We start from the raw sequence: 21,060 nt of genomic DNA, 5'->3' as shown, positions 1-21,060 counted from the left end.
GTGAGTATCCCCTGTTTATAATCGGTGTTGACTTAGTGCCAGTGATCTCTGTGCCTTGGCCTGAGGAGATACACAGACCTCCCCTTACTCCCAGTGGCCTAGACACGGTCCACCTCAGCAACACAGAAGACAGAGGTGGATCCTATATATGCAGCTTTGCTGCAACAGAGGTTGAAGTGCTTGCAAATCTGGATCCCCAAGAACGTCAGGTGTATCTCACCTGCAAGACTCTTCTCTCGCGCATGAAGGCTGAACCTTGGATGCCCAAAGACATGAGGAATCTGTTTTGCTGGTGGGATTCCCGCTTTTGGAAAATCCCGACTCCTGAAGGATTCTGCCTAAAAAATTCCTTTTTGAAGCAGGTTGAGAAAAAGCGACGGGAGGGAATAAAGTGGCAAGAAGATATAATATCCCTAGTGATGTCTGTATTCAAGGAAATGTGCCTTGAGATTGTTGATGAAGAATCTGGCAGTTCGAGTTTCGTGCCAAACAAAGTTAATGCTTACTTTGGTGGAGACTGCGCTAGGCCAAAAGTGGGAGAAGGAGCTCCAGAAATTGTTAATTTTCTCAAGAAAATCTCATTAACCTGAAGATGTTTACTTGGGATCCTTCAGAGAGACGATAAAGGAAGAAAAACACAACACAAGAAATAGACAGTGAATGAAAAGAAGATGGAAACAACAGCCCTTAACAACTTACAGTGGATTTCAAAGAATTATACAAAATTACAGACTCGGAGTTAAGGAGACGTGCTTCTCTAAACTATATTTAAATACTTTTATGGTATCACACTGTACTATATCTCCAGGTAGGGTGTTCCTTACGTTTTTGTTCGTGTCAAGAACAAGTATTTAGTATGATTTGAGTAATATTTTTTCTAGTAATTTTAAAACAAATACTATACATTAAGTTTATACATACTTAAAAAAATTCAGAGTTAACAATGTGATAACAATGTAAACACATATATCAAATAACCTCAGTTTCTTCTTCTTTTGAGATTAAATAAATTAATGTATTTTATAGGCTTTTTGGATGATTTATTTGTGGTTTGTAATATCGTTGTCTGGCGCTGAACAAGTTCCAGTTTGTCAATATAATTTCTCAATTATGGAGACAAAAATTATATGTAATATTCATGAATAAGATTAACCAGTGAACTCCAGAGCAGAACTCCGATCGAAATTAGAAAGAGCTGCCAAAATAACCCAAAATTTTATTTTATTTCCTAGCAGTTTTACATTGCTTGTTTGATTGAATGTTATTAGCCAGTTTCCTCTTTAATTTATATTTCCAAGTTGCAGCATTTTGCATATTTCAGCATTAAATATCTGACATTTTTCTGACCAATTTACAAGGTTGAACAATTCATATATTTGTCTCTCAAAGAATATTGAAGCTTTGCTGCCTTGTTTAGCATAATTAACAAATTTTGATATTGTATTGCTAAGCCATTATCAATGGCTTAAAAACATTTTTATTCAACAGTTGGCTTAGCAACTTTTTTTTAGCATTATCGATATCCTCCCTATTTATATCCACGTAAACCCATTATTATATATGTCTAACTTACGCTTGAAACAATCAATGGATCCTACGTCTATTATGTTACTTGGTAAATGGTTCCACATATCAACAACTTAACCAATATTTTCCCAAGTCTTTGCTGTATCTAAACTTATCCAAATTATACCCATTGTTTCGTGTTCAATTTTGTGTTGATACTTTTATACATTATTTTTTATAAATTGTTGATAAGGCTCCGTGACACCAGTTGCAATGTGCTCCTGGAAGTCCGGGTTCGAGTCACTTTTGGGGTCTTTTGGGGTGTGGAATTTTCATTTGCATATATTCTTGAAGACCATTGAAGATTGTTCGCATTTCTGTTGCTCACGTGGCCGCACTAAAATGAAGTGATTTGATGAAATAGCTATGCCCAAGATTACCATCAAAGTGCCGCGAGTGGGGTGGCCATATAGCTCCTTATGTGTGGTCACTGATGGTTGAGTGGATTAAGGCACCGTGATATCAGTTGCAATGTGCTCCTGGAGGTCCGGGTTCGAGTCACTTTTGGGGTGTGGAGTTTTCATTTGCATATATACTTAGGGACCATTCAAGCTTGTTCGCATATATATATATATATATATATATATATATATATATATATATATATATACATATATATATATATAATATATATATATATATATATATATATATATATATATATATATATATATATATATATATATATATATATATATATATATATATATATATGTCGTACCTAGTAGCCAGAACACACTTCTCAGCCTATATTATGCAAGGCCCGATTTGCCTAATAAGCCAAGTTTTCCTGAATAAATATATTTTCTCTAATTTTTTTCTTATGAAATGATAAAGCTACCCATTTCATTATGTATGTGGTAAATTTTTTTTTATTGGAGCTAAAATTAACGTAGATATATGACCGAACCTAACCAACCCTACCTAACCTAACCTAACCTATCTTAATAGGTTAGGTTAGGTTAGGTAGCCGAAAATGTTACGTTAGGTTAGGTTAGGTAGGTTAGGTAGTCGAAAAACAATTAATTCATGGAAACTTGGCTTATTAGGCAAATTGGGCCTTGCATAGTAGGTTTAGAAGTGCGTTCTGGCTACTAGGTGCGACATATATATATATATATATATATATATATATATATATATATATATATATATATATATATATATATTAGGCAAATCGGGCCTTGTATAGTAGGCTGAGAAGTGCGTTCTGGCTACTATTATAGTCTGTGGGTTGGTTGGTGTTGTCGTCGTTGATCCTTCTCTATGGACAACCCAACCCACAACTCGGTAGAGTGCTTATACTAGGGGATCACCCTTGGCGCTTCTGGCTCTTGGAGAGGGGCTCAACGTCACACGTTTAGGGGATGCGGCTCCAACACTTAGCCTCGTTGTCACGTGCACACACCCACTCGAGCCGCTGTGACTCCCCACTCTCTCCTTATGAGATATGATCTCCTCAATCCTCTATGACTTACTAGTATTACCTTCTACCCTGTCCACAGCAGTGGTTCCTGGTTCTTTCTCTCTCTCTCTTCTTCTGTACTATTTCATGGGAAGCCTCACTAGGACAAGGGCAAACACCAGCAAATTGGGATGCATTTACTGGACAAAGCACATACACGATACATACACACATATAATAATAATGAATCCTATACTCTATAATATTACAATCAGGTTGCACTCCAACATCATCAGAACTCTATCATCAGCTTATCAAGTGGTATCCTATCTCCTGGTTCACCACCTGATACTATCAACCACCTCAAGTTGATCAAGTCTACATACACTGTTGCACCATCAGCAAGATAATATATATATAGAAAATCAGCATTTGAATGCAATAACATATATCAGTATAAATGTTCATTGATACACAACAATGATCAATCGATCACTCTGTCAGTCCTGGAACGCATACATCTGTAGGTAATCCAGCCTACGACTGTAACTCTAAACTTCAGTATAAAACACTCCTTGACATATGAATGCAAACAATCACTCACCTCTCACTTCGTCTTGCACACTAATGACAACCAAACACTATCAACTCCCTACAAGTAATCCACCAGAACTTCCCTTCCACCTCTGGAAGTTCACTATCCTAATATCTTTAGGTTCTTCCGGGCTTCACTACCAGGATCCTCTGCAGCTCCTCCAGGCTGCTATCATGAAGTTTTCTTGAGCAACTAAGGTGCTTCACCCTTCTGCTAGGTTCCTCCACAGCTCTCTTGGCTGCTACACCATGAAGTTTCCTCGAGCAAATATGGTGCTTCACCACCTCTACAGAAGCATGTGACACTCCTCTTCACTGCTTCTCCTCACAGCTCGAGGTCCTCTGCTTCACTACCTTGAAGTCTCATCAATTACTTCATCTATGCTGGCTTCGAAGTTCTCAGCAACTTCTTCCCCAAAGAACAAACCTGCAACCCATCGACACTCCAATAAAATGTTTCCCCTTTAACACATAAACAAAAATAATCACACAACATGTTTGCCTCAAATCTCTATCTGTCCTCTACATACAGTGAGAGTGGACTCCCCCGTTTTGGGCGGGTCCATACTCCACCTCGCCTGGCGGCGGTCCTCACTCGCTGGGAGGGTCTTCCTCCGTCAGGAGCCAGGCTCCCTCAGTCGCCTGCCAGCGCTCAGAGGGGACGGACGTCGCTCCGTGTTCCTCCCTCTTCACTCTCTTATTTCAGGCTTTCTGCCTTATTAAAACATGTCTAACTTATAAATAAACATCGCTACTGTCGCTGGGCACACGACCAACTACAAGCAATCACTATGAACTGGCTTATATCATGCTTACCACAGATTGTCTGGTCGAGGGCGCTTCTCCCTCTGACGAAGCTTGATCAGCACGCTTCCACGGCGCACAATAATGCCTCCGGGCGGCTTAATATTCACTAATTATCGCCCACGACTTGAGACCACACGTCCCCAGCTCGATTCCACAGCTGGTACGTCTGCACACTTCTCTTCTCTTCGAGATATATCACTAGGGGTTCCCTTCTGACGGGAGCTCAACGGAGCGCGGCTTTTCCCCTGCGATGTCTGGCCTCAAGTGAGGTCAAAGCCCCTCCAGAAGCGAGCCTCACGCCTCCAGCAAAATGTCCACATCTCCTAGCCAGTCATCTATATGTTTCCTTCTTCACTGCCCATAATCTTAAATTGTTATACATCTCCAAGCAACTATTTTACATATGGGTTATCACCTCATTATTTGCTAGACCTTCTAATCAGGTCAGGCTTGATGAATAATCTTTATAGGTTAGGTTAGGTTAGGTAGCCGAAAAAGCTAGGTTAGGTTAGGTTAGGTAGGTTAGGTAGTCGAAAAACAATTAATTCATGAAAACTTGGCTTATTAGGCAAATCGGGCCTTGCATAGTAGGCTGAGAAGTGCGTTCTGGCTAATAGGTACGACATATATATATATATATATATATATATATATATATATATATATATATATATATATATATATATATATATATATATATATATATATATATATACATATATATATATATATATATGTCGTACCTAATAGCCAGAACGCACTTCTCAGCCTACTACTCAAGGCCCGATTTGCCTAATAAGCCAAGTTTTCATGAATTAATGTTTTTTCGTCTACCTAACCTACCTAACCTAACCTAACCTAGCTTTTTTTGGCTACCTAACCTAACCTTTCCTATAAATATAGGTTAGGTTAGGTTAGGTAGGGTTGGTTAGGTTCGGTCATATATCTACGTTAATTTTAACTCCAATAACAAAAAATTGACCTCATACATAGAAAAAAGGGTTGCTTTATCATTTCATAAGAAAAAAATTATAGTAAATATATTAATTCAGGAAAACTTGGCTTAATAGTCAAATCGGGCCTTGAATAGTAGGCTGAGAAGTGAGTTCTGGCTACTAGGTACGACATATATATATATATATATATATATATATATATATATATATATATATATATATATATATATATATATATATATATATATATATATATATATATATATATATATATATATATATATATATATTTATATCCCCTATATATATATATATATATATATATATATTTATATCCCCTATATATATATATATATATATATATATATATATATATATATCCCCTATATATATATATCATTAAATATGACCAAAAAAGTAAGATTAATAATTCTAACACGAATTTTCTCTATCTTTCTTACATTTCTTTTCACTGTTGATGGTAATTCAAAGATCAATTCTCCAAAATTCATTTTTATTTCTAGGCTGACGCGACACTTGAGCGCGTTTCGTAAAACTTATTACATTTTCAAAGACTTTAGTTTACAAACACACAACTGAAACTGAATAGAGCTTCCACATCTTCGATGTTTATATCTACATTTGGGTGAGGTGGATGAGGTGAAAACCGAACTTTCAACAATAGGTATTCAATGGGTATTAAATTCCAACACAAGACAGAACACGAAACAATGGGTATTGAATGGGTATTAAATTCAAACACAAGACAGAACACGAAACAATGGGTATTGAATGGAAGTAATTGTAGAAAGCCTATTGGTCCATATTTCTTGATGCTTCTATATTGGAGCGGAGTCTTGAAGTGGGTAGAATATAGTTGTGCATTAATTGGCTGTTGATTGCTGGTGTTGACTTCTTGATGTGTAGTGCCTCGCAGACGTTAAGCCGCCTGTTATCGCTGTATCTATCGATGATTTCTGTGTTGTTTGCATAAATTTCTCTGGTGATGGTTTGTTTGTGGGAAGAGATTATATGTTCCTTAATGGAGCCCTGTTGCTTATGCATCGTTAAACGCCTAGAAAGATATGTTGTTGTCTTGCCTATATACTGGTTTTTTTGAGGCTTACAGTCCCCAAGAGGGCATTTGAAGGCATAGACGACGTTGGTCTATTTTAAAGCGTTCTGCTTTGTGTCTGGAGAGTTTCTCATGAGTAGGCTGGCCGTTTTTCTGGTTTTATAGTAAATCGTCAGTTGCATCTTCTGATTTTTGTCTGTAGGGATAACGTTTCTACTGACAATATCTTTCACAATATCTTTCAGGACCCTTTCCTCCGTTTTATGGGCTGTGGAAAAGAAGTTCCTGTAAAATAGTCTAATAGGGGGTATAGATGTTGTGTTGGTTGTCTCTTCAGAGGTTGCATGGCGTTTCACTTTCCTTCTTATGATTTCTTCCACGAAACCATTGGAGAAGCCGTTGTTGACTAGGACCTGCCTTACCCTACAGAGTTCTTCGTCGACTTGCTTCCATTCTGAGCTGTGGCTGAGGGCACGCTCGACATAAGCGTTAACAACACTCCTCTTGTACCTGTCCGGGCAGTCACTGTTGGCATTCAGGCACATTCCTATGTTTGTTTCCTTAGTGTAGACTGCAGTGTGGAAAACTCCGCTCCTTTCCATGACTGTTACATCTAGAAAGGGCAGCTTCCCATCCTTCTCCATCTCGTAAGTGAAACGCAACACAGAATTCTGCTCAAATGCCTCCTTCAGCTCCTGCAGATGTCTGACATCAGGTACCTGTGTAAAAATGTCGTCAACATACCTGCAGTATATGGCCGGTTTCAAGTTCATGTCGACTAAGACTTTTTGCTCGATGGTACCCATGTAGAAGTTTGCAAACAGGACACCTAGGGGAGAACCCATGGCGACCCCATTTACTTGCTTATACATGTGTCCATCCGGGGTCAAGAAGGGTGCCTCTTTAGTACAAGCTTGGAGTAGTTTCCTTAGACTGTTTTCTGGTATGTCAAGAGGATTACAGGCCGGATCACGGTACACTCTCTCGGCTATCTACGTCCAACGAGGCTATTATCCCTGTGGCCCGTGTTCCCCGCAGCAAGTCAACAAATTCCTTTGGAGACTTCAGGCTGAAGGCGCATCATCGATAGATACAGAAATCATCGATAGATACAGCGATAGCAGACGGCTTGACGTCTTCGAGGCACTACACATCAAGAAGTCAACACCAGCAATCAACAGCCAATTAATGCACAACTATATTCTACCCACTTCAAGACTCCGCTCCAATATAGAAGCATCAAGAAATTTGGACTCCTGATACTCCTGATGGGAGGGCGCTGAGTTTCCTTCAGCATCCTCATGTAAAGATGGTGTTGTGGGGAGTAAGGGGCCCGTGACCAATGATGGGAGTGCCATAACGTCACTGTGCCCTGCGGGTACCTCAAGAGTCTTATATAAGAAAGTAAGAGATTGATTGATTGTTACGGGCTATTCATGCCTGTGCCACCTCTTGGGTGGCTTAACCTTCATCAATTTGATTGATTGACAAAGATTAAGCAACCCAAAAGGTGGCACGGGAATGAATAGCCCATAAGTGGAGGCTATTTGGAGCCATTATCAGTACCAATAGCTGATACTGGAGATCTGTGAAAGGATGGATTTTTTTTCTTGGGGGGGGGGGGGCGGGGGGTATTGGGAGCGGTCTCGGAGGGCTAGCTCTACCAATTATACTGCTGGTGAGTTAGTGAAGACCTCCAGGTACTCCGTTTTTTCTCAGTCTGAGTCCTGCTGCGAGTTGACATTGCTGTGTTGGAGTTCGGTGAGGTCGCCTCCATGAAGAGATCATGTACGGAGTTGGGGAAGTGTCGTGGCGATGGAGCTCTTACTTAGATTTCCTCGTCTGAGAAGTCCGTGGCGTAGTCCGTTATTGGAGGTTTTAGTCTTACAGCCTAAGGTTGGCTCTGGAGTCGATGAGTTGTGGTAGAAGCTGATTTGATCACGTTGGTGGTGGTGTTGGTAGTCGGAGAGAGAGCACGTCTATGAGCGCCTCTACTTATAATAATAATAATAATAATAATTTTTATTTAGGCAAAGGTACATACATAAAGAGATTTTACAAAGTTTGTTGGCTTTATAGATAGGAGCTAGTACATACAATGCCTAAAGCCACTATTACGCAAAGCGTTTCGGGCAGGAAAAAACACTACTGACTAAAGCTTAAAACTAATGGGTAAAAAGAAAAAAATGCGTTGAGTACAAATAAAAATAGAGGTAAAAGAGGGGGGGAACATTGTTGAAAAAACAGCACAAATACAATTACAAATTATTACAGAAAATTACATTAAAACAGCGTTGATTTGTAAAACAAAAAAACAAAAAAACAAAAAACATACATGGGTTGACAATAGAGAGGTAAGGTAGGTTACAGGGAATTTATTAGGTATAGCTTCGTTTTTAACTTAAACTGGTTGAGAGAGGTACTGTCTTTAACATGGTTGGGAAGGTCATTCCACATCCTGGGCCCCTTGATGTGTAGAGCATTTCTGGTTTGATTAAGTCGTACTCTAGGAATATCAAAACTGTATTTATTTCTGGTGTGGTGCTCATGGGTTCTGTTACAACCTTCTATGAAGCTTTTGAGATCAGGATTGGCATTACAAATTAGCGTTTTGTATATGTATAATACACATGAGAGAATGTGCAGTGACTTAATGTCTAACATATTCAGAGATTTGAGTAGGGGTACCGAGTGATGTCTGGGGCCAGAGTTGGATATTGTCCTAATAGCAGCTTTGTGTTGAGTAATTAGAGGACGTAAGTGATTTTGGGTAGTAGAGCCCCAAGCACAAATACCATAGTTGAGATATGGATAGATAAGGGAGTAATAGAGAGTCACCAGGGCAGGGCGTGGTACATAATATCTGATCTTAGAAAGAATGCCCACAGTTTTTGAAACTTTTTTTGATATGTTTAGAATGTGTCCCTGGAAATTCAGCTTGTGGTCAATGAGAATGCCAAGGAATTTGCCATCTAATTTGTTACAAATTTGGGTATTGTTTATTTTGAGATTTATTTGATTAGAGGATTTATTGCCAAACAGAATATAGAAAGTTTTGTCAATGTTAAGGGTGAGTTTGTTGGCAGTTAGCCACAGATGGACTTTATTTAGCTCAGTATTTACTGTGGCATTTAGAGCAAGGGGAACAGGACTGGAGTAAATGAAGGTTGTGTCGTCAGCAAATAGGATTGGTTTGAGGTGTTGGGAGGCATTTGGAAGGTCATTAATGTAGATGAGAAAGAGGAGAGGGCCAAGTATGCTGCCCTGGGGAACACCAATGTTGATGGGTAGGGTGGGCGAAATTGTATTATTCACAGAAACACATTGGAGCCTGTCAGTAAGGTAGGATTTGAGGTATTGTAGGGAGTGTCCTCTGACACCATAATGATGTAATTTAAGAAGAAGGTTTTGGTGGTTGACAGTATCGAAAGCTTTACGCAGGTCCACAAATAACCCAACAGGGAACTCATTTTTATCAAGAGCTGTATGAATCGAGTTAAGCATACTAATAAGTGCATCGTTAGTGCTTTTTTTGGGCCTGAAGCCATATTGGCAAGGGCTAAGTATATTGAGTTTGGCTAGATATGAGTAAAGCTGCTTATAGATTAGTTTTTCAAAAATTTTTGACAAGTTTGGCAGGATTGATATAGGTCTGTAGTTGTTAACATCTGTGAGATCACCACATTTGTGGACAGGCGTTACTCTTGCTTTTTTTAGAATATCTGGAAAGGTTTGGAGTTCAAGTGACTTGTTGAAGAGCAAAGCAATAGCAGGGGCTAAGGATCTGGAGGCTTTTTTGTAGATTAAAGTTGGTATCTCCTCAAGGGCACCAGACTTGGTTTTAAGGGAAAGGATTATCTCATTGACGTCAATGGAATTAATAGGCTTTAGGTACAGAGACTGGGGATAGTTCCCTGTAAGATAGTCCTTAATGTCAGTACTGGAAGATGGAATATCATTAGCAAGGGATGAACCAATGGAAGAGAAGAACCTATTGAACTCAATAGCAGAATCAGAGGCTGAAAGCTGACCATCGTTATTAGACAGGAGAGTCGGTTTGTTATTTAAAGACTTTTTTTATCCCAATATTTGTGAAATTGTTCTCCATGTTTGTTTAATGTTGCTCTTTATTTGGGTAAATTTATCTTCGTAGTATTTAGTTTTGGCTCGTCTAATTATCTTAGATAGCAATAATGAGTAATTCTTTGAGAATTCTTTGGAGACAATCCCTAACCTATACTTTTTCTCAAGGTCATGTTTTTTATTAATAGATTTAAGTATTCCCTTTGTAAGCCAGGGATTGTTAAGCCTTTTGGTTGTGACTTGTTTTGTAAGCATAGGACAGTGGGTATTATAAAGGCTAAGAGTTATTTGAAGAAAAGATTGAACTGCTAGGTTGATGTCCTCTATGTTTCCTAACTCGGACTCCCAGTTGACATTATCAGTAGCAGTTATAAAATTGTCTATAGCAGTTTCATTGTGTAGTCTAAAACGTATCTCTCTTGACTCAAGAGGTGGTTTGCTAATGTTAGTTAAGAGAAATGTGGGGTAATGGTCTGTAGTGCTATCGGTGATTATACCTGAAGTAAGCGGAGAGGTTATATTTGTCCAGATGTGATCAAGAGTCGTGGCAGTGCTATCAGTGATTCTAGTAGGTCTAGTGATTAAGGGTATGAGGAAGCAGGAATTCATACAGTTGAGGAAGCTAACAGCAGTAGGGTGTTCTGGCTCGCAAAGGTCAATATTAAAGTCCCCTGCGATAATTAGGTGGTTTTTGTTCAGTCTGTTATCAAGTATTAGATTTCTAAGGTTTGAGTTGAATTCGGACACATCAGTGTTAGGAATTCTATAAACTGCACCCACAGACAGGATAGACTCGGCACCCTTGACTCTGAAGCTGGCGAAGATATACTCCCTATAGCAGTCTCTAGTTCTAATTTCTTTTAAGCATGTTAGTTCTTGGTGGTAGTAAAGAGCAGTGCCACCACCTCTCTGAAGTTGGCGACAGTTGTGCATTGCTGAGTAGTTAGGCATGTTAAAGAGTTGAGTAGTATCATCTTTCAACCATGTTTCAGTAAGTATAATAAAAGAGAAATTGTTGTCAATAGCTTCAATCAAGGCACTAACATCATCGAAGTGTTTGCCTAGGGATCTAACGTTCAAATTGATTACAGAGATATTGTGACTATGAGTTAATGCATTGTTTACATCATGTGCTGCAAAATATCTGCAATTTAGATCATTAAAGTGATTATTGTCATAGATAGTGGATAAGAGGTTAAGTTCTGGGTCTATACTTGACTGCATAAAAAAAAGCTGATTGCCGGAAAAACAAGAAAAACAAAAAGAAATAAATGTACACAATACTGTACCAAACAAACACAAAAGGGGCTTACAGGGGTACAATGGAGTATGGCTAGGCTAGGAAACCTAGGTAATGAATGAGATTAAAGAAAAAAACATATAAACATGGACTATACAAAACACAAGATATAGATATACAAAACAAAAATATAAACAAGACTAAGCAATACCAAAAAAATTGAGCAAAAATGAAAAATGAGGTAGATTGCTTATAGGTACTCTCAGGTACACTGTAAGTAACAATAGACAGAAAATATATATCAATATAGAAAAGAATGTCACAATACAATAAGATAACAATTACATGAACAGATGAAAAACAAATCTGCTGTAAAATAGGAAGTAATTATAGCAAAGCACGATATAATAATATAACAATACAATAAGAGCTTACAAAGTATTGAGTCTGCTAAATTAGAGAATAATTATGGCAAGACACAACAATAAATGCAAGCAAACAAGGAATTGAAACAATTAGAGGTAGAATTAAGGTCACTAGATAGCCATGGAGGATACACAAGTTTGGCGGAGAGAACAAAAAATCAGTAGAGACTGTCAAGATGAATATATAAAAAAATTTGACAAATAATAATTGTAACGTAAAATAATCTTAAAGATAATAAATTTTATTAAGCTTAGTTTTAACTTATAATTAGTATGAACTTAATTGAAAGAACAAAAATGAGATCAATAATTGATTTCAATAAATGACATAGATCAATACAAATAAATTTAAAATATAAATGGAATAGGGTAAAATTAGATTTAAGAGTAAAATTTTACAATGAAACTGAGGTAGATGCTTGCATAAGTGCATGGAGACTTGATGGATTATTTAGGAAATTATAGGAATAGGAGAACATCAGGTAAATGGTAAGGCAGAGACAGCACCTTAGACAAAGTTAGATTAAGTTAGGTTAGGCTCAGGCACTGAAAGAGTTAATTTAAGTACTGGCATTGGTCGGGTTCAGGTTTTCAGATATACCACAATCACTTAAGAAGGCCAGGAGTTGTTGGTCACATTTTATTTCATATCTTTTTCCTGTAGCTTCTTTCTTCGCAAAAATCGTACCATTCCTTGTGTAGCACTGCTTGATAAGACCAGGGTTTTGTTTGCGAACTTGGCGCAGCCTGTAGAAGAGGGATCCACGCTGCTTAGTAAGACACTTATTTATATAGAGGTTGGTTTTTTGCTTAGCAGCTGTTTGCATGAGGTCAAACTTCGCAGAGGGATTTGCAAGTTTGATGAGCATTCTCCTACAGTTACGGGGATTGTTTTTATCTATACTAATAGCCGATTTGATTTGAACATTGAGACTGATCTTTGAATTAATTAGGGTGTTGGCTATGTTACAGCAATCCTCACCTTGTTGTTCAACAGGTAGATCAGTAGAGCTAATTATCAGGGAGTCATGAAGTTGTTGTTGCTCTTGGTCATCTTCGGAAGCCGCCTGGTGAGTCTGAAGGAGATTGATCTGTTTTTCCAGCTTTTTAAGGAGGTCACTTTGAGCTGTGAGGGTTTCTTCAGCCTGAATCTTACGTATTTGATCCATTGCATCATTTGCAACAGTTTGTATGTTGAGAATTTCTTGGTTGTTGTTCATCGACGATTTAAGGAGGCAGTCTATGGTATGTTGTTGTCGGGTGACTGTGTCTTGGAGGGCCAAAATAGCTTCTGGTTGCATTTTCACAAGGTTGTGCAGTTTCTGGAGCCATGGATTACTTCGGAGAGGTTTGAAGTTTAAACAGGGAGCCATAGATTGAGTGAATTCTAAAGCTAGAGATCCGAGGTGAGTTGAAGGGGGGGAGTGAGGAGGGGGAGCAGATGCTGTGTTTACAAACATCGGCGAGGGTTGCAGCGTTGCCAGTGTTTCATTCAGAGCTCTAGGAGTAATGGAACCAGAGCGAGAGGCACCCCTACCTTGCTTGTTGTTATGTTTGGGCATGTTTTCGACGAATAGATTCTTGGTAGCGTTTCTAATGGTAGATACTTGGTGAATTATAGTAGGGATGACTAGCGTATTGGGAACACTTGGCAGAAGGGTCGTAGAAAAGCAGGCGAAAATTGGTTAATTTTGGTTGATTACTGTTGAGGTTCACTGTGAGTTATGTCATATTAAGTCTCCATGCACTTAACTCGTGCTAGGCAGCAGTTAGGCCATGCAACGTTGAGTGGAGACGAAATTAAACACGAAATTTCAGCAGCTGTGACGGTGCCGGTACCACCGCCAGCGTTTCCCGCCGTCGTATGTCGGCGGGAATACTTAGATGGTGATGGTGGTAGCTTTAGGGGCTGGATGGAGGATGCTGTTGTTTGTGCAGCCTGGGTCTTTGGTGAAACTGAAGTCTAAGTGGAGATCGACCTTGATGCAGTCAATCCTCAGGGATTGTACAATGTCTCCTCTGCTCTAGTACTACCAGCCAAGACGTCCTACTTGAGTGCTAATCTCGCCTTGCTTGAGTGTAGCGAGACAACCTATCCTCTTGGGGTACCTGGGGTCACACTGACACCGACTCAAAGCCCGCTCTTCTGCCGCGGATGCCTTCGTCACCACAAACAACGTCAGGGCACTCCCTCATTGGTCACACCCCCTCCAACGCCCAAATAGCATCTTTACATCTTTGAAACTCAACGTTATCAAATCAGGAGTATCTTGGGCGGGAAATTAACATCTCTCATGGGTTTTTGGTTGACCCGCCATCTTTGTTGCTGCTCCCTAGTCTCTGCCTACTCTCACCAAACTTAAGACTGGAATATATAAAAAAAATTACTTTTCGCCTTTCTCTGAGTGCAGTAAAACAAGACTGAGAGTCTTTTATGCTATGTATAAGTTGAGTGTGACTCTTATTTGGGAGAGGAGCGCATCTGCTGGTACACATAACACTTCTCAACATTGTTTTCCAGTTTAACTTTTAACTTTCTTTGATATTCATAACTAGAGTTTATCTGGGACAAGTGTTTTAGATTTCTTAATTTTATTTAGTATTGTGAGCACGTTAAACTCTCAAACGGTAATATTTCTATTCAATGTTTATAGAAATTGGTAATAATATTCATATTTTACATGTTAAATAAGGAAGCACAGGCAACAACAAAAATTTTTACCAAATCTGATTCCTGAAAAACGGAATCACGACATTTCTTTGAGATTTTTTTTGTTATTCTCAGCAATGCATATCTTGCAGTTATGTTTGCCAAAACGAATTACCTCCGTTGTAACAAAAGATATTCAGGCTCATTCTGATGATTAATGTCCGGTTTTAGACTATTTTGCAAGATTTCTTTATGTTAGGTAATTCTATTTCAACGCTCCACCATTTAGTGGTTGGATGCAGGCGTCTATATTGTAGTGGGATATGAAAGCTCTTGGATAGTTTGTATGTGCTATTTAAGTTTATATAAGCCTTGGTTATGTCTTTTTTCTGAGGAGAGGATATCATTTCAGTTTATAGAAGATAAATCTTGTCATAACTTTGTAAAATCATCATTTTTAAAATCCGGGATTTCCCATCAATTGGTATTTGTGCACGTATTCCTCATTATACTGAGTGAAATTTGATGGTGATCATTAGATCTGATTACATTGCCAACATTTGTGTAATTTTATGAATCTATATAATATAATATTTTTTATATAATATTATGATTCCTGAACTTGATTCTGAACCATCTGAAATGCTGCACTCTCCACTAGATTTGTATTCAAACATAGTCTATGGATAGTAGATATTGAACCACACCAGTTTTGTATTAGCAGATTAAAGTCACCAATTATAACTGTCTTGTACTGTTGTATAGATCTTCAGAGTGATCATATATAATTGTATATGTTTCAAATGATTGAGCAAGAGTTCTGTAGAAGATGCCTATGATTAGTCAATTGTGTTTGTTTCCTCTTAATTCGAAAAACAATTCATTGATCTTTTCTATGCCACATGTTTTTATTTTATTTGTAGGTTACAACTTTTGATATGCTTTCTGTCTCAAATGAACATAGAATATTTTGGAATTACGTTTTCTGCCTCATAGTCTCTGTAATGTAAATCCCACCACGTTTCAGTGACACAAAATTAAATTTCCTCTATCACATTAACCTAAGAAATATAAAAACTTATGTGATTTTTCGTATAACAACATCTAGATGTTATATCTATATATCTAACTATATAACATCTAGATGTTATATCTATATATCTAACTATATAACATCTAGATATAACATATATTTACCAATACACAAAGAGAGGTTTGAAAACCACGCTCTGTCGAATCCTCGGGTTAGAATAGTTAAATTAGCTTGAGTTAGATAAGGTTCTGCAAAGCTTGTTTGGATTCCGTTGTATAGTTTTCTGAAAATCTGAAATGAGAATAATTACAACTGAATTTAATGTAAGAATGAGTTTTGTATGCTAGCTCCGATGTTTTCATTGATGAAAGTGTCCTAAATTCAAATATTCAGATCATGTCTGACCTAAGTTCAAGTTATTTTGTACCTTCGACAGAATCACAATATTAGAATAAAAAAATACTTGTTGTTTGTAAATACATGTGAATAAATATTGAACTAAAAAGTAAATATCATTATGTTTCTCCTTGCAACTGAATGATATGTTATCATGAAAATAAACCGTTAGAAAGTGTAAATCTTAATTTTATGATTTTATTTGTCACAATAATTCAATAAAACTATTAATTATATCTTAAAATATTTTTTACTTCTTGCTACAATATTTTTTATCACATGAGATTTTTCTCCATATATACCACAGCAAAAACTAATATAACTACACTCAGGAGCTCCGGCTAACACACCCTCTCACTGAGACTGTCTGCGCCTGACTGATAAATGTAAAGTTCTGAGGAAAGGTAATGATGATAGAGTTACAAGATACGAGCTTGATGGTGTTGAGATTGCGAAAGGGATCTGGGAGTTATGATTAGTAAGAATTTAAAACAAAAGGATCAATGCCTGAATGTTCGTAATAAGGCAAATAGGACACTGGGATTTATTAATCGATGCGTCAGTAACAAGACACCTGGTGTGGGTTCTTCAGCTATATCTAGCTCTGGTTAGGCCCTATTTCTATTATGCAGTTCAGTTTGGTCGCCGTACTATAGAATGGATATAAATTCACTTGAACGTGTCCAGCATAGGATAACTAAGTTAATTCCCCAAATTAGAAATCTTTCATATGAAGAAAGATTAACAAAGCTTCAGTTCCATTCACTGGAAAGGCGAAGAGTTAGGGGTGACATGATAGAGGTTTACAAGTGGATGAATGGACATAACAAAGGGGATATTAATAAGGTATTAAAAGTATCAACACAAGACAGAACACGAAACAATGGGTATAAATTGGATAAGTTTAGATTTAGGAAACACTTGGGTAAATACTGGTTCAGTAACAGAGTTGTTGATTTGTGGAACCAATTTCCACGTAACGTGGTGGGGGTGGGGTCCCTCGATTGTTTTAAGAGTGGGTTGGACATGTATATGAGTGGGATGGGTAGTTATAGATGGGAGCTGCCTCGTGTGGGCCGGTGGGCCTTCTGCAGCTGTCTTGTTCTTATGTTCTTATTTGGGGTGCTATATTAAGTATAGAAAGCTATATTAACTATATTAACGCCTAGAAAGAGATGTTGTTGTCTTGCCTATATACTGGGTTTTTTGGAGCTTACAGTCCCCAAGAGGGCATTTGAAGGCATAGACGACATTAGTCTCTTTTAAAGCGTTCTGTTTTGTGTCTGGAGAGTTTCTCATGAGTAGGCTGGCCGTTTTTCTGGTTTTATAGTAAATCGTCAGTTGTATCCTCTGATTTTTGTCTGTAGGGATAACGTTTCTATTAACAATATCTTTCAGGACCCTTTCCTCCGTTTTATGAGCTGTGGAGCCTCTTGTTTTATGAGTTTTATGAGCCTCTTGGGGACTGTAAGCTCCAAAAAAAACAGTATATAGGCAAGACAACAACATCTCTTTCTAGGCGTTTAACGATGCATAAGCAACAGGGCTCCATTAAGGAACATATAATCTCTTCCCACAACCAAACCATCGCCAGAGAAATCCTAGTAAACAACACAGAAATCATCGATAGATACAGCGATAGCAGGCGGCTTGACGTTTGCGTGGCATTACACATCAAGAAGTCAACACCAGCAATCAACAGCCAATTAATGCACAACTATATTCTACCCACCTCAAGACTCCGCTCCAATATAGGAGCATCAAGAAATATGGACCAATAGGCTTTCTACAATCACTTCTATTCAATACCCATTGTTTCATGTTCTGGCTTGTGTTGATGAAATTAATACCTTATTAAATACCACCTCACCCCATCCACCTCACTCAAATGTAGATATAAACAAAATCGCAGATGTGTAAGTTCTATTCAGTTGTGTATGTGTTAACTAAAGTCTTTGAAAATGTAATAAGTTTTACGAAACGCGCTCAAGTGTCGCGTCAGACTAGAAATAAAAATGAATTTTGGAGAATTGATTTTTGAATTACCTCCAACAGTGAAAAGAAATGTACGAAAGATTGAGAAAATTTGTGTTAGAATTATTAATCTTACTTTTTCGGTCATATTTAATAATATATGTCTACAGGAAAGACTGCTACCAAAAAAAAAAAAATATACTAATATATATATATATATATATATATATATATATATATATATATATATATATATATATATATATATATATATATGTCGTACCTAGTAGCCAGAACTCACTTCTCAGCCTACTATACATGGCCCGATTTGCCTAATAAGCCAAGTTTTCCTGAATTAATATATTTTCTCTAAATTTTTTCTTATGAAATGATAAAGCTACCCATTTCATTATGTATGAGGTAAATTTTTTTTCATTGGAGTTAAAATTAACGTAGATATATGACCGAACCTAACCAACCCTACCTAACCTAACCTAACCTATCTCTATAGGTTAGGTTGGGTTATGTAGCCGAAAAAGTTAGGTTAGGTTAGGGTAGGTAGGTTCGGTAGTCGAAAAACAATTAATTCATGAAAACTTGGCTTATTAGGCAAATCGGGCCTTGCATTGTAGGCTGAGAAGTGAGTTCTGGCTACTAGGTACGACATATATATATATATATATATATATATATATATATATATATATATATATATATATATATATATATATATATATATATGTCGTACCTATTAGCCAGAATGCACTTCTCGGCCTACTATGCAAGGCCCGATTTGCCTAATAAGCCAAGTTTTCCTGAATTAATATATTTTCTCTAATTTTTTTCTTATGAAATGATAAAGCTACCCATTTCATTATGTATGAGGTTAATTTTTTTTTATTGGAGTTAAAATTAACGTAGATATATGACCGAACCTAACCAACCCTACCTAACCTAACCTATCTTAATAGGTTATTTTAGGTTAGGTAGCCGAAAAAGTTAGGTTAGATTAGGTAGGTTAGGTAGTCGAAAAACAATTAAATCATGAAAATTTGGCTTATTAGGCAAATCGGGCCTTGCATAGTAGGCAGAGAAGTGCGTTCTGGCTACTAAGTACGACATATATATATATATATATATATATATATATATATATATATATATATATATATATATATATATATATATATATATATATATATATATATATATATATATATGTGGTACCTAATAGCCAGAACTCACTTCTTGGCCTACTATGCAGGGCTCTCGTCTTACTTAACTAAGTTAGCAAGGACTCTGTTGTTTCTGGCTAAGTGTAAACATTTTGGCCTATTATGCAAAAAATTATACTGTTTTTTTGGCCAAGAATGCAAACTGGCGATTGTTTATTTGTTTATCACATGGTCACTGTAAAGTAAGATGTTGTCCATTGAATGTAGGAAGATATTTAGATAAAAATGTCAAATGGGGACGATGTACAGATTAATAATGGCCTTAGGAATTGTTTGTACTAGAAATCAGTAGCACGTGGAGAGATATGGTGCTTGAACACTTAGCCGGCTTACACTATTATTTAAAACAATTTTGTGTTTATAGAGAGAAAGAGAGAGATAGATTAACAGTTCTCAACTCCTTAAAACATACATAACTGAAACATGCTCATATCTGAACATTTTGTCCTGCCTCAAAATCACATTGAACAAATAATGTCTTATCCCAGGCCAGCATCCTGTCCGATAAGGATCCTTGGTGGCTCGACCACCAGAAGTTACATCCTGTATACCACTACATTCTCATTTGAACTTAATAGTACTTACCTAACCTAACTTTTTATATAGTCTGTATACGGTAGCTTATTACGAAGCGATAAGCACCCTCCCCTAGGATAGGTTAGGTTAGGTTCCCTAGGGTCAACGCAACCCCCTGTCCCATCATGCCTGGAGGAGACAGCTGGTTGCCCGGAGTAGATGGTAGCAGTGTCAGCTGAATTATATAAATATCAAGTAGTCGCAGGCTACTCTCACATTTTACATCCACTGACGGCCAACCAACACACGCTACTCTTCCATCAAATAGAAATTTAGTAGCCACATTCTTACTAATATTTGGAATATTCAGGTGTACAAAGCTTTTAAAACCATGGTATCCATATTTCCCTTTAAATCTTTTATATCTTCGATTACATCAAGTTCCCAAATAAAAAAATATGTAGACAAATATTGTTCAGTTGATATAAATATTACATTAGAACCATCTATAATTAAATTAAGATCATCAAACCACAAAATTGTAAATGTTTATGCTATAAATATATTGATGGGTTCTACTCTAGAAGGATATCCTGCGGCATCCCAATTACAATTTATACTGCGAGTCGCAGTTAGGGAGGATGAAAATTATTGTTCTTATGTGTTTGTAGAATTCTTCTCTAACATTGACCAAAGAAGCATCATGTTCTGTGAACATAATTTCAAGTACCCCCATGATCCGGATTACTTAATAGTGCCTATCAAGGGATATAGGTCCTACGCCAAAGATCCTTCCATATTTCTGATGATGATACAAGCTTCCAATCAGGAACGAGAAGCTCTGAGAGAGATAATGATAGCAGACGGAATATCGATTCCATCGCCATGTAGCAAAGTTGATCAGGGTGCGCTGAAAAAGCTTATGTCCCTCAAACAATATTTGAATCGGCATTATTATTTTAGGTACATGATGTTTAAAAATATACGTTGGGAATTAACCCGAGATTTGAGAGCTTACGAAGCATGGTTTAAAAATGAAAAATGGCTAAACTACGTTTTTCACAGGATGGAACAACATAAACCCTATTGTTTACATATAGAACGT

General features: G+C 37.3%; 1 protein-coding gene across 1 annotated transcript; it reads right to left on the bottom strand.

Moving 5' to 3' along the window:
* Positions 1 to 12,532: 12,532 nt before the first annotated feature.
* On the bottom strand, positions 12,533 to 13,973 carry LOC138366524 (uncharacterized). Its single transcript, XM_069327561.1, has 2 exons — positions 13,134 to 13,973; positions 12,533 to 12,898 (listed from the first exon to the last, which is right to left on the bottom strand). The coding sequence occupies exons 1-2, from the start codon at positions 13,711 to 13,713 to the stop codon at positions 12,792 to 12,794; spliced, it is 687 nt and encodes a 228-aa protein (XP_069183662.1). The 5' UTR covers positions 13,714 to 13,973; the 3' UTR covers positions 12,533 to 12,791.
* Between the last annotated feature and the right edge of the window lie 7,087 nt (positions 13,974 to 21,060).

This window comes from Procambarus clarkii, chromosome 19 (assembly GCF_040958095.1).
Source record: "Procambarus clarkii isolate CNS0578487 chromosome 19, FALCON_Pclarkii_2.0, whole genome shotgun sequence".
Classification (NCBI taxonomy): domain Eukaryota; kingdom Metazoa; phylum Arthropoda; class Malacostraca; order Decapoda; family Cambaridae; genus Procambarus; species Procambarus clarkii.
This window is presented reverse-complemented; position numbering and strand designations above follow the sequence as displayed.